At 41.8% G+C, this 13,108-nt stretch overlaps 1 protein-coding gene across 1 annotated transcript; it reads left to right on the top strand.

Annotated features, from left to right (window-relative positions):
- The first annotated feature begins 1,070 nt into the window (after nucleotides 1-1,070).
- Nucleotides 1,071-6,941, top strand: CALML4 (calmodulin like 4). Its single transcript, XM_069766417.1, has 5 exons — nucleotides 1,071-1,164; nucleotides 1,334-1,364; nucleotides 3,023-3,163; nucleotides 4,813-5,001; nucleotides 6,503-6,941. Exons 1-5 carry the CDS (start codon nucleotides 1,162-1,164, stop codon nucleotides 6,598-6,600), a joined length of 462 nt encoding a protein of 153 aa, XP_069622518.1. The 5' UTR covers nucleotides 1,071-1,161; the 3' UTR covers nucleotides 6,601-6,941.
- The last annotated feature ends 6,167 nt before the right edge of the window (nucleotides 6,942-13,108 follow it).

Here is a 13,108-nt window from a genome sequence, read left to right as displayed (position 1 = left end):
TCTTGTATGTATTTTTGATTCAATAAATGATTTTTTGGTTTTATTGTACCCTCTTGGTGTCTTTTGTACTCCATGGTGTTCTATGTTGTCATATTGAAGGAGTACCATACTAGCTGATGTATCTTTTTGCATTTATGCATTCATTTAGGGAGCAAGGCTTTAGCCTTCCTCGGTCTTGGTACTTTTCTGTGCTTATTTTTACCTCAGTTTTATGATTTTACATCTGCCATTTTGATATACCTACAAATAGACAAAAAATAGTAAAATAAATGTAAAAATTACTAATCCCCATTTGGACATCAGTTGAACTGTCATCATATTGTGGATACAATTGGCGACATATATATGTCCAGGCCGCATCCTTCGTATTTTTGTTTTCATAGCCTGAGGGTCCCAAAGCTCGGGACGCTCCTGTACCAGCACCAACAACACTTCCAAAATCTTTTTGAAACTCCGGGGAGGCGGGTTTGTCTCAATGGAGGCTAGCATTAGCTTCGTGGAAGCCCGCCAACACTTCCCTGTATATCACTTCCTGTCATGGGATGATTGAATTTCCTTTTTTTTCGGGGAAGGGGGGGGGGGGGGAATTTTATCAATAAAACACGGATGGCATATGCACGGTTGGTGTGCCGTCCGTTTTTTTTCTTGCACCTATTGACTTGCATTGGCGATTCTCATCCAATGTACGCGGTCACTCACAGTATACTGTGATTTTTTTTTTCTCAAACCAATCCGAGGTGAGAAAAAAGTTGCAGATGAGCGCGGAATCCTTTAATCAGTCACAGTATAATCCGATTTTTTTATTTTTATCGGATTGCACTCATCTATTTTATATGCAGATGAATAGGAGTCCTTAGGCTTATGTATGCACATGCTGAAAATAAAGGGTTAATACACTCGAGTCCTTTTTTTTTTATAGTCGGTAAGTATGGGAATCATCAAAGAGGTTGTGTTCTGTGTACACCTCATAAATACTTCATTGGAACAGGAGTCCTGTGTGACAGCTGCTTTATGAGGGTAATAGGACCTGTTACCTGGTGGATAATGGTGGAATCTGACCCCAGGTCTCCATGATAGGAGAAGTGTCTCGATATTCTTCTTCCTGTGTGGACTTTAACATCTCATACATAGCAGGAAGCAGGAACAGCACAGAGACAAGAGATGGTAGGTTATGATGAGACTGTATTATACCTGTTCCCGTAGATCACTACGAGCCCTGCTGTATGGCCGATACCTTTTCTTTGTCGTACTCCTCTTCATCATTTGCAGATTCTGCGTGTTCTTATATGTCGGCCATACGATGCTTAGGTAACTGAATTTGTGTTTTCTACAGACCAAGTTCCTGTCTCAGGATGAAATTCAGAGTAAGTTTTGGGGAGTTGGGGGAGGACAATTCTGCTAATAGTATTTGATGCCTTGTCCATTTTGGTGGAAGATTGGGCAGCGATTGTCGCAGTTTGCCTTGTTCGACTTTGCCTTCATTTCGATCAGGCCAACTCTTCTGTTTCTCCTATTCGGCACTGTTTATTCTAGTACAAGACTGGGCAATGCTTGACACAGAAATGATGGCAAATTAACTCAAAGCAAACTATTAAGCCCACCTTTCTATCACTTTTATTTGGTGCAATTTTGGCCGACCATGCCAGATATCCAGGTTGTTAGTTTTGCAACTCATCGATACATCTGTATTGAGAAATTCAAGAAGTAAAATAAACCTCAATATCAATGCTACTGTATATTTAGCTTAGTTACTAGTCAGTGATTGTTATCAGAGAAGTTTCCATTTTTTTTTTATTGGATGAATATTCTTAGGTTAGGGCATCAATTTTTAATCAGCATGCTGTCAAAGCGCTATGCTAACGACCTCTCACCTCCTTATGTGGAAGTGGGACAATCTCTTTAACTCACCTGTTAGATCCCTTGCTGAGTCAGCGCCAGTGCTCCGGGGGTCCCCTCTGATGCTCGGGTGGTCTCCAGTACCCTTTGTTTAAAACAGACATGTTTACAAACCCATAGAATATCATATACAGAAAACGTTTGACCTCTGTCATTGCCAACAAAGGATATATTACAAAGTATTGAGATGAAATTTTGTTTCTGACCAAATACTTATTTTCCACCATAATATGCAAATAAAATGTTAAAAAAACAGACAATGTGATTTTCTGGATTTTTTTTTCTCAGTTTGTCTCCCATAGTTGAGGTCTACCTATGATGTAAATTACAGACGCCTCTCATCTTTTTAAGTGGTGGAACTTGCACTATTGCTGACTGACTAAATACTTTTTTGCCCCACTGTATATGAGAGTTATCCATGAACACAGTGCTGGTCCGAGAAAATCTCCCCTTACCGTAAGGACTCGTTCACATGTCAGTGTTTTGGGATGTATGATGCAATTTTGCAGATAGATCACAGACCTAATACAATTAATATGTCTTCTCACGTGTCCTTGTTTTGCAAGCCAATTGTCCACAAAATAAAAATGGAGTCCTGTCCTACTTTGATGCATGTTGTGGATCTTACCATTGAGTTAATGGCCCCACGATAAAAAAAAGACAAACAGCACACATGTCATCCATGCACTCTCTGCATTCGATTGTATCCGTAGGAAAAGCAAAATATTTTTTTCCCTCATTAGAAAAACGGATGCTATAATGACACTAAGACCAAAAATTGATCCTGCGCACTAAAACCCCCCCAGACGCTTTTTCACATGAGAAAATAAAGACTATTGTGTGAAACTGACCAGAGGCCTCACTGATACGCCAGTTTTTCACGTACGTGTTCGATTTGTATTTTCCACGGATCAAAAACTCCATTATAGTCTATGGTGCTGTTGACATGCACAAGGTTAGGTGGAAAAAAAAAATACCCCAATATCAACGGTTTGGGGCAAAAACAGGCGCTGAGCAGCTGTGTGGGCCCCTTTCTCTTTATGTATGAGCTTGCTGGATAAATTGTGTTGTACATGTAACACTTTGTTCCCATGATGTATTGTACCGTTATGTCACTGTCTCACAGAGTTCAAAGAATGCTTTAACCTGTATGATAAAAAGGGAAAGGGCAAGATTCCCTCTCAAGACCTCCTGACTGTAATGCGTTGCTTGGGGACTTGTCCTACTCCTGTCGAAGTCAACCGTCACCTGCAGGTGCAGAAAATCGGTATGAAATAGTGAGAAACGTAACTTTATTATTTGGCTCATGGATGACATTTTTCTTTGTCTATGGGACTGCAGAGTGCAGCGCTCGGCTAGTCCCATAGACAATCGGGTGGAGTATATGCAGCTTCGCTCCATTTAGGATAGAACTGCAGGCCCCTGTTTTCAGGATCCGACTCCAGTGATCAACAAGATTTTTCCATGGATAAAGAATAACTTGGTTATTGGGGGATTAACCCTTTAAGTGAATAAGCTTAGCTGCCATATACCAAACACAAACTGCAGACATGTTTCACCAATGTTTTTCTCATCTTGTAGGGCCATTTACATCAAGTCTACGTTTGCAACACATTAACATATTGTATGGTTTATAATATAAGACCAATGCTGCAAAACTGCAAATAAGCCAAACCACTGAGCCCCCAAAAATGTGTCCCTGCAATACTGATCGTAAAAAAGTAAAGGTGCTTTTAGGCGGGCCGAGAATCAGTGAACAAGAGTCCGTAAAGTCGCTTGTTCTCGATTACTGACCCATGTGCAAAAAAATCCGCCATTCTCCCAATAAATGAGCAAGACACCCTATTGTCGGGTGATTGAATCATTTATTCCGGCTTAAAAATCATCGTTATCGGAAGCACATCGCCCTTTGTTAACAGAGAATGTGCTGCCAATAACATGATTCTGTACAGGGACAGGACAATCGTTAACGGTTAGTGATGAGCGAATGTGCTCGGGTGTTATCAGAGTGTCCCCAGCGTGCTCCAATAGGTTTGCGTCCTCACGGCTGCATGATTCGCGGCTGTTAGACAGCGACAACAGATGCAGGGATTGCCCAACAGCCGCAAAACATGCAGCCGCAGGGACCTAAACATATTATTCGAGCACGGCCAAGATACTCAGGTAACACCTTACCCGAGCACGTTCGCTCATCACTATTAATGATCGATCGGTTTCCATCAATATTTATGTTTGGAAAGACCATTGGACGAGCGCGAATGACTTGTAAATATTCGATTAGTTCTCAGATCAGTTGTCTAAATCAGGTGTGCAAATAGTAGTACAGGGTCACAGTCCATCAATAATGAAAGATAAACTTAGGCACTCAACTTAAATGGAGTTTTTTGTAATTTATTGTAGTCATCAAAATATTTATTTTGATGACTACAATAAATTACAAAAATTTTCATTTAAGTTGAGTGCCTAAGTTTATCTTTCACTATACTGTATACGGCTTTGGACCCTACTTAGGCACCATTTCCGGATAGTGCACGCGGTTTTCCTTGATACAGTCCATCAATAAGACATGGCCGACTGCTGACAAGCATGTAAAGTAGATGCAAGATTTTCCCTTGACCGTCATTTCACACATGCAGGTAGTGGGCTGCGCAATTTCCTTTTCTCTGTAACCAAAAAACATGCTACAAATTAATATTAGTCTGTGCCAGGTTTTAATCAGTCACCCACTGACCTGAATGACTTGATGCAACTCGTAGTTCCAGATTTCTATCCTTTCCACGTTTTTCTTCTCTTATAAAGGATTTCTAAATGTTACAAATCTAAATAGCGGCAGCTGCGGCGGGCAAGATGAATGGAGTATCTCCGTATGATACACGTACATAACCAGTATTAATAACATTTGTCTCTACTCTTCAGGGAAAGATGGAGAAGTGGATTTCTCAACTTTCTTGACCATTATGTATCGTCAGCAGAAACAAGAAGACCCTGAGAATGAGATCCTTGTAGCCATGCTGATGACAGACAGACAAAAGAAGGGAATGATCCCCCTGGAGGAGCTCAAGGCGAAACTAACCAGAATGGGAGAAAAGTTAACACCTGAGGAAGGTACGAGTAAAGGCGGCTGCAGACAAACTGTCCGAGTCTCATCTAGTAAACTTTGACCTTTTTTTTCCTACTTTTCATCCATGTGAGATCAGCGTGTCCGTTTTCTTATGTCCATGTGATATTTGTATGCCTTCCTTTTTCATGCATCTACACTAAAAAATGTACATGATCACAGGTTCCTAGGTTTAGGATGGAAATGGATTAGATTTTTTTTATGCACATATAGACTTGAATGTGTGAGTCTCATCTGAGACTCTGAAGAAAGTAATGCATGCTGCCATTTGTTTCTCATGGACAGTCAGACTGAGAAAAAAAAAATCATTCATCTGCTCATCACTATTGAATAACAAGGGTCAGTGTGCTGTCCGATCAAAAATCAGCTAGCACGCATCTGATTTATTTGCTCGTCTGCTTGAGCCTTTAGGATCCATTTACACAGACCGACAGATGGCACTAAACATTACCGATCGGCAGTCGTGTAATATCCTGTAATAGATCGCTCCCTGCACGCAGGCTGCCATTGTTCTTACACAGGATGATGCAATGCTGAGAACAAGGATCTTTTGTGCTGCAAAAAAGATCATTTCACCCGATGAACGAGCGTTTTGCTCATTCTCCAGGTGATCAGCTGCCTGTTTATACAGGAAGACTCACAAAACGAATGTGATCAAGAGCACTCATTCACAATTACCTTTCAGTGTAAATGCAGCTTAACGCAGAAAATAGAAAAAATAGATTTTTAAAGTCCATGTTCACAGGCCAGAAAAGCCTAAGACCATGTTCATACGTAGCATAAATCCTGCAGTTCTTGATTGAAAAATCCACTGCACTTAGAGTACCGTTCACCATATTTTTCAATGTTGAATTCGATACAGGATATCATTTGCTCTGCAGTCACTATTACAAAGTTTATGTAATGCCATTTTTTATTATTTTGGATCACCATTGCCAAGATATTTTTCCACCTGTTTTCTCCCTGTATGACATTGACAAATCATAACCAGGCAGCAACAGTCAAGGGAAAAAGTACACGCCCCCAGTTAAAAACTCCTTGATCATGGCCAACTGGGCGCAATGAAAATGAACTCATTAGATACGATATACTTGAATGGCCAATAACTTGAACAAAAAAGGCAAAAAAAAAAGTTTTATTCTGCTCTTCAGTCAACCACTGTTACATCCCATGTCCAGTTAAATGTGAAAGATTTGGTGAAAGGTCTTTAAGAGATCAAGGAAAGTGGATGTGATTTCATAAAAACTCATGCCCACTGTGCATTTTTTTTTTTTGCTGACTTCTACAGTGAGCTTGAAAAGAAACATGTAAAAATCCCACAGCATTTCTGCAACATAAAGCCACTGTTAAATCCTCACCAAAATATTTCCCCGTGTCAGGTAATGGCCTAAACATAATCAGGGCAGAAGATTTTTGTTTAGTTGTACATTTTCCACCTGATCAGAGCTCAATAATTAGAAATCAGTTTTTTTTTTTATCTATTTCCAGTGGATGACCTCTTTCGAGAGGTTCATGTTGGGCCTGACGGAATGGTGAAGTATGAAGACTTTGTAAGGAAAATCACACTACCACCAGTCGACTACTGAAACACAACAGATGATGACCTCTTTCATGCTACGTGATATCCACACCACCAGGAATGAGGAAAAAAAAACAACTGGCAACTATTTTTCTTTGTTTCTTGGGAAAAGGGTAGAGGTGGGGGTGTGGGGAATAATAACATGGTCAAGTTGGGATGTTTACATACCACATAGACATAGGGGGGAAAAAAGGTCCATAACTACTCAACTGGTCTACAGTCCAATGGTGGCCATGGATCCTCTTCTTTCTCCTCACGCTAGACTATCGTGGCTATTTCAGAAATACTAATGGCAGAAAACCCTTTAATGTTGTACAACAAGCTATCATTAAACATGTTCATAATTTATGACTACTGTCCAATATTTTCTATTAGATATAGACTGTAAACTGTAAAATTGCAAGGTTGTAGCAGAAAACTTTACATACAAGAGTTGGAGCTCCAACCATAGTAAAGAATAAAAAAATAAAATTCAATGACATTAATTAGCACATAATGTTGGCGTTAGTAACAGGTCTGCCCGATTCAGAATCAGATCCAACTAACAGCATCATGGAAAGATCCTACTATACAGTTAGATCAGGTCATAAAGTCCGTTGTCCGGCCAGGCTTGTAAGAGAGATGCTAAAACATGAATGAATAACGAACTTGCTCAGTGAATTTAGCCCTCGTTGAGAGACTGCAATAGGGCGTGAGGATATCATGTGCAATATTTGTCCCTTCGTGGCGGAAACATTTTAATTTGATTGAAAGTAGAGATCAGTGGATCAGGCAAAAGTCAAGAGTCTGTTTATTCGGATTTTCCAAGGAAATACAAATTGCGGAGAATAACTTGAATTTCTTTGTAAAATCCAAAATGAACAGACTATTTTGAATTCAATGTCCTTTATTTGCTTTGGGGAGTCTATATGATGATATGATGTATATAAGAAAAAAAAAATACTTCTCCCCTTGCTGCTCACCTCTCCGGCGCCTCCACTCCTCACAGGCACTTATCTGGTCCTTGCCACAGCTTCAGATCACTGTTGCTTCCATTGAAATCCTCCTCAAAGCTGGAAGTTCCAGCCCAGCGTGAGCAGCGATCTGAAGATGCAGCAGGGACGAAATGGGTGACACAGTAGGGTCGAAGAAGTATATTTATCTTTTTTTTTTTGTTTGCTAACTTTTTTGTGGCCTTTTAAAAAGGTTCAGAAAAATGTCAACAACCGGTTTCTATTTTGCCAAGTCTGCACGGAATCAGATTGCAAAAAATTCCACATTTCGATGAATGCTAATTTTTGTAAAATTAAAGTATGATGCAATTCCATAGGCGTAGAACTAACATAGTTTTTAAGGTTGAAGGAAGACTTTAAGTCCATCTAGTTCAACCCATAGCTTAACCTAATATGCCCTAAGCATGTTGATCCAGAGGAAGGCAAAAAAAAAACCATGTGGCAAAGAGTAAGCTCCACATTGGAGAGAAAAATTCCTTCCCGACTCCACATACGGCAATCAGACTAGTTCCCTGGATCAACACCCTGAGGCTGGCCTCACACTAGCGAGTTTTACGGACGTATGAGAGGTGCAGAAAATACGGATTGCATATGGTACAATGCTTCTCTATGCCCCAGCTCCTATCAGCCGTATTTTACTGATCCGTATTATACAGTCTTCTACGTCCATAGAAAATCGTAGCATGCTGCATTTGTCACCGTATTGCGCAAAAAATACGCAAATGAAAGTCTATGGGGGCGAGAAAAATACGGATTACACACGGACCAGCAGTGTGACTTGCAAGAAATACGCAGCGGTGTTAGAGATAAAAGCCGGTAATTCATTGCGGTGTACAGTAAAATCACACTGACAGGGTAGAGTAGAATAGCGAAGATAAATGTCTACACATAGTATAGGGGTATGTATATATATTCAGTGAGACACGTGTGTGTGTGTGTGTGTGTGTGTGTGTGTGTGTGTGTGTGTGTGTGTGTGTGTGTGTGTGTGTGTGTGTGTGTGTGTGTGTGTATATATATATATATATTAATATTTCATACAGAGCTAGATAGCTTAAAAGCCGGTAATTCAATTGCCGGCTTTTCCTATCTCCTTCCCAAACCCGACATGATATGAGACATGGTTTACATACAGTAAACCATCTCATACCCCTTTTTTTTGCATATTCCACACTACTAATGTTAGTAGTGTGTATGTGCAAAATTTGGGCGCTCTAGCTATTAAATTAAGGCTGCCGTCACACTATCAGTATTTTACATCAGTATTTGTAAGCCAAAATTAGGAGTGGAACAATTAGAGGAAAAGTATAATAGAAACATATTCACCACTTCTGCATTTATCACCCACTCCTGGTTTTGGCTTACAAATACTGATGTAAAATACTGATCAAATACTGCTAGTGTGACGGCAGGCTAAAGGGTTAAATCGCGGAAAAATTTGGCGTGGGCTCCCACGCAATTTTCTCCTCCAGAATGGTAAAGCCAGTGACTGAGGGCAGATATTAATAGCCTGGAGAGGGTCCATGGTTTTTGCCCCCCCGGCCCCCCTAATGCAGCCGCCCCTGCTTGTAAAAACCCGGCAAATGAATGGAATGTAGGTGAATGACCTGTAGTTACCTCGAGTTGCCGTGATGCGCCCTCTGCTGGATGTCCTCATATGAACTCGAGCGTGGGAAAATATTCTAAAAAGTTCCAAGGCTCGAGTTCATATGAGGACATTAAATCCTGTATGCACACTAGCACCAACCCTGCATACATATAATTGCAATTGGCGCTGGATCACATAAACATTAAGTATCCACTGCACCAGTGTGACTGGCAGCTCAAAAATAGAGGATAAATATCCCCAGGAGGATGCATATATATACAGCCCCCAAGCAGAAAATAATAATAAAGTGCGTGATCCAGATAGATACAACCTGTGTGTGAACAAGATGGACCCAGGGCGTGCAGCAAGGATTTGTAAAGTGGGGCTCCAAAGCAGCAATCAATTCCCTATCCAAAGGGAAAGAAAACAGGCATGATAGCCCAGAAGTGTGGAGGAGTGTGGCAAGAGCAGGCCCACGGGTATCGCTGCCGCAGCAGCTTCGTCAGGGGAAGTGACCTGGAGGTGCATCTGTGCAGGTTAAGTAGCAAGAGAAATCAAGATAATAACATACCGCTGTGTGCAGGATCGCATGGCTGCAGAAACAGGAAGGTGCCGTACCATTGAAATTAGTGTCATGGCCGGGATGAGTCTGTAGTACAGAATGCGCGTGTGTACACCACAATCTCAGATAGGATCGCGTTGCGCGAATGCGCAGAACCAAGCGGCCGGAAAAAAAAAATGCAAGATGTGCAATTGTAAGAAAGCAACAACGGGGAGAGAATATACATGCCGGTACCAGCAAAAAGGGGAGAAAAGGAAAGAAATGACACTTGCTGCATATAGACCAAAAATAAAAATAATAAATGTGAAAATAAAACTGGGCGGTGACGGTAGAACACATATAAGGAAATACTAAAAACATGACCTGTTAGTGGCTCTTGAGGACCGGACTTGGGGAACACTGTTTTATAGGATAGAAGATGATGCCTGGGGAAGGAAGGATGTGTTAATGGAACCAAATGTGAATAAACACAAACCAATCAAAACCAACATGCAAAAACGTACCCCAATGTATGTAAAACCCATGGTATACACATAAAAATAAATAAATAAGTCCATGGTGTCCATGGGGCTGATGCATGTGTTTTTATTTATAATTTATGTGCAACATTGGCGTATATTTTAGACATCATACCAGATAAATTCAAAGGTTCAAGAATGTTCTGAACCCACTGGGGCAAAGAACCCAAGATCCCCCACCCCGCTCCGCTCATCCCTACAGTGTTCTCTCCACCAAAGCAAATTTGACAACATTGACCATATCCGTGTCCTAGATTGAAGTTAAAGGGAACCTGTCACCTGAATTTGGCGGGACTGGTTTTGGGTCATATGGGCGGAGTTTTCGGGTGTTTGATTCACCCTTTCCTTACCTGCTGGCTGCATGCTGGCCGAAATATTGGATTGAAGTTCATTCTCTGTCCTCCGTAGTACACGCCTGGGCAAAGTAATCTTGCCTTGCGCAGGCGTGTACTATGGATGACAGAGAATGAACTTCAATCCAATATTGCAGCCAGCATGCAGCCAGCGGGTAAGGAAAGGGTGAATCAAACACCCAAAAACTCCGCCCATATGACTGAAAACCGGTCCCTCCAAATTCAGGTGACAGGTTCCCTTTAAATCCCCTCATGGATCCTCAAAAAAAGATTGCCTGGATTCGTTCATCCACATCAGACATACAATATCTTCTGGATTTCCATCCTCTTCGGTAGCCACCTACATCCACCCTAGATCGGATGTCTTGTCCTCATCTCTTATTCCAGAATTATGATGTTGTCGGCTTCAGAAATAGGCAGGTCATTCTCAGCATTTTGGAGATCCATTATGTATCCACACCATCAGGTCATATATAATCTTGCTTTCCTGATTGAGATAAGGGACAGGTAATTAAATGACCACATCCTATTATGCAACCCAAAACCACAAACTACCCCAAGAATCCCATAACGAGCAACTCTTCATTAAGTCCCAATGGTGTGACCGCCTGAAGATCAAAAATCCACCTAGACTCTATCCGTAAGAGATAATTGCGTATATCGCCACCCCATTCACCACAGGAAACCTTCTGCAACCCTACAATCCTAAGATTAGTTGAGGAGCCCCCATGTGTCAACAGAAAATGAGCCGCCACAGGGGTAAGCGTCTTACCTCTCTTTTGGTCTGTGGCTGCCAGATGTATGGTGGATATATGCTTTTGCGCTCTTTTTCTCAGTTCCTGGGAGGTTTGCCCCACATAAATCATATTGCAAGGGCATATTAAAGCGTAGATCACATTTTTGGTTTTACAGTTTATGTAGGCTTTTAAGACGTGTCTACTAGACTTGGTGGGATGAACAAATGTGTTCTGGGTAGGCACCATAAAGGGGAAAACATTGCAAGCCCCACAGGTGAATGATCCCTTGAGGACAATGCCCCTATTTAATCTGACTGTGGGTCTGGTGAAATGGCTCCTGGTTAGCAACTGCCTCAAATTTGGGGATCTTCTAGCTGTTAACAATGGTCTACTGCTAATGATGTCCATTGTTTGTACATCAGTTTGCAGTATCGGCCAGTGTCTGGTAAGAATTTCTCTTACCTGCCCCCAGTTGCTATTGTAGTCCTTGATGAGTCTCATTTGTGATTCCCGAGATCATCCTACAGGAATCAGCAGTGAAACCTGATCCCGTTGTCTTGCTCGCTGGAAAGCTGTAGAGATGACATGTTTCGGATAGTTCCTTTGACTAAAGCGATCCATCAGGTCACGGGCTTGCGATAGAAAATCCTGATCCAGGGTGCAATTGCGTCTGACACGCAAGAATTGCCCCGTGGGGACGCCCACCCTGGTGTGCCAAGGGTGGAAGCCGTTGAACTCCAAAAGGGCATTGGTCACGGTAGGTTTCCAAAAAAGGTCAGTTGCCAATCGATTCCCCCTCTCAAAGATCTTTAGATCCAAAAAGGTTATGGAGCTATTAGAGATAGAATGAGTGAGAAAGATGTTATGGGGGGTTAGAATGGAGTCCATCAATAAATGCAATGCAGTCCTCTTTTGTACCCAGCCATACAAAGAATATGTCATCGATATATCGATGCCAATTCCGAACCTGATTTTTGAAGGTCTCGGATGGGTACACAAACCTTTCCTCCCACCAACCTAAAAAGATGTTTGCATAGGTCGGTGCGCATTTTGCCCCCATTGCCACTCCTGCCGTTTGGAGGTAAAATGTCCTATCGAACAGGAAAAACTTGTGATGGAGTACGAATCTAGGCAAATCCAGGAGGAAAGAGTCATGCCCCCGATCCGTATGTGTGTTACTATCCAGAAAGAAGGCAACCGCGTCAAGGCCATCCCCATGATCAATGTTGGAGTACAAGGACTCCACATCACAAGTCACAAGGTGAAACTCCCCCGGCAACTCTATCTTGCCACAAATCTCAATAAAATGGGCAGAGTCTCTTACAAAGGAGGGTAGGGACGTGACTAGTGGCTGAAAGAAGAAATCAAGATATTCACTTGCCTTCTCGCAGATGCTACCAATACTGGAGACAATCTGTCTGCCCGGTGGTCTCTTTTCATCCTTATGTATCTTCGGCAACATGTAAAATGTTGCAGTGACCGGATGTTCCACCCATAGATATCTTTTCTCCTGGGGCGAAATGATGCCAAATCGCTGGGCCCTACAGAGCAAAGATTCAAACTTAGCCGAAAAGACTTCAGTGGGATCAGATGGTAATCTTTGATAGCACCTTGGGTTCGTGAGCCGTCTGTTGGCCTCAGCCAAATAAGCCTCCACAGACCACAAAACCACGTTACCCCCTTTATCCGCTTCCTTGATGATACATTTTTTGTTGTTTTGTAAGTCCAATAATGCCCGTTTCTCCATCCGACTGAGATTAGGAAGTGT

This window comes from Ranitomeya imitator, chromosome 4 (genome assembly GCF_032444005.1).
Source record: "Ranitomeya imitator isolate aRanImi1 chromosome 4, aRanImi1.pri, whole genome shotgun sequence".
NCBI lineage: Eukaryota > Metazoa > Chordata > Amphibia > Anura > Dendrobatidae > Ranitomeya > Ranitomeya imitator.
The sequence above is the reverse complement of the archived record's forward strand: the minus strand, read 5'-3'. Positions and strand labels throughout refer to the sequence as shown.

Coding starts and splice junctions, on each gene's coding strand:
- CALML4 (XM_069766417.1), top strand. Junction 3,164..4,812: donor CCTGCAGGTGCAGAAAATCG/GTATGAAATAGT, acceptor TCTACTCTTCAG/GGAAAGATGGAGAAGTGGAT. Junction 5,002..6,502: donor AAAGTTAACACCTGAGGAAG/GTACGAGTAAAG, acceptor ATCTATTTCCAG/TGGATGACCTCTTTCGAGAG.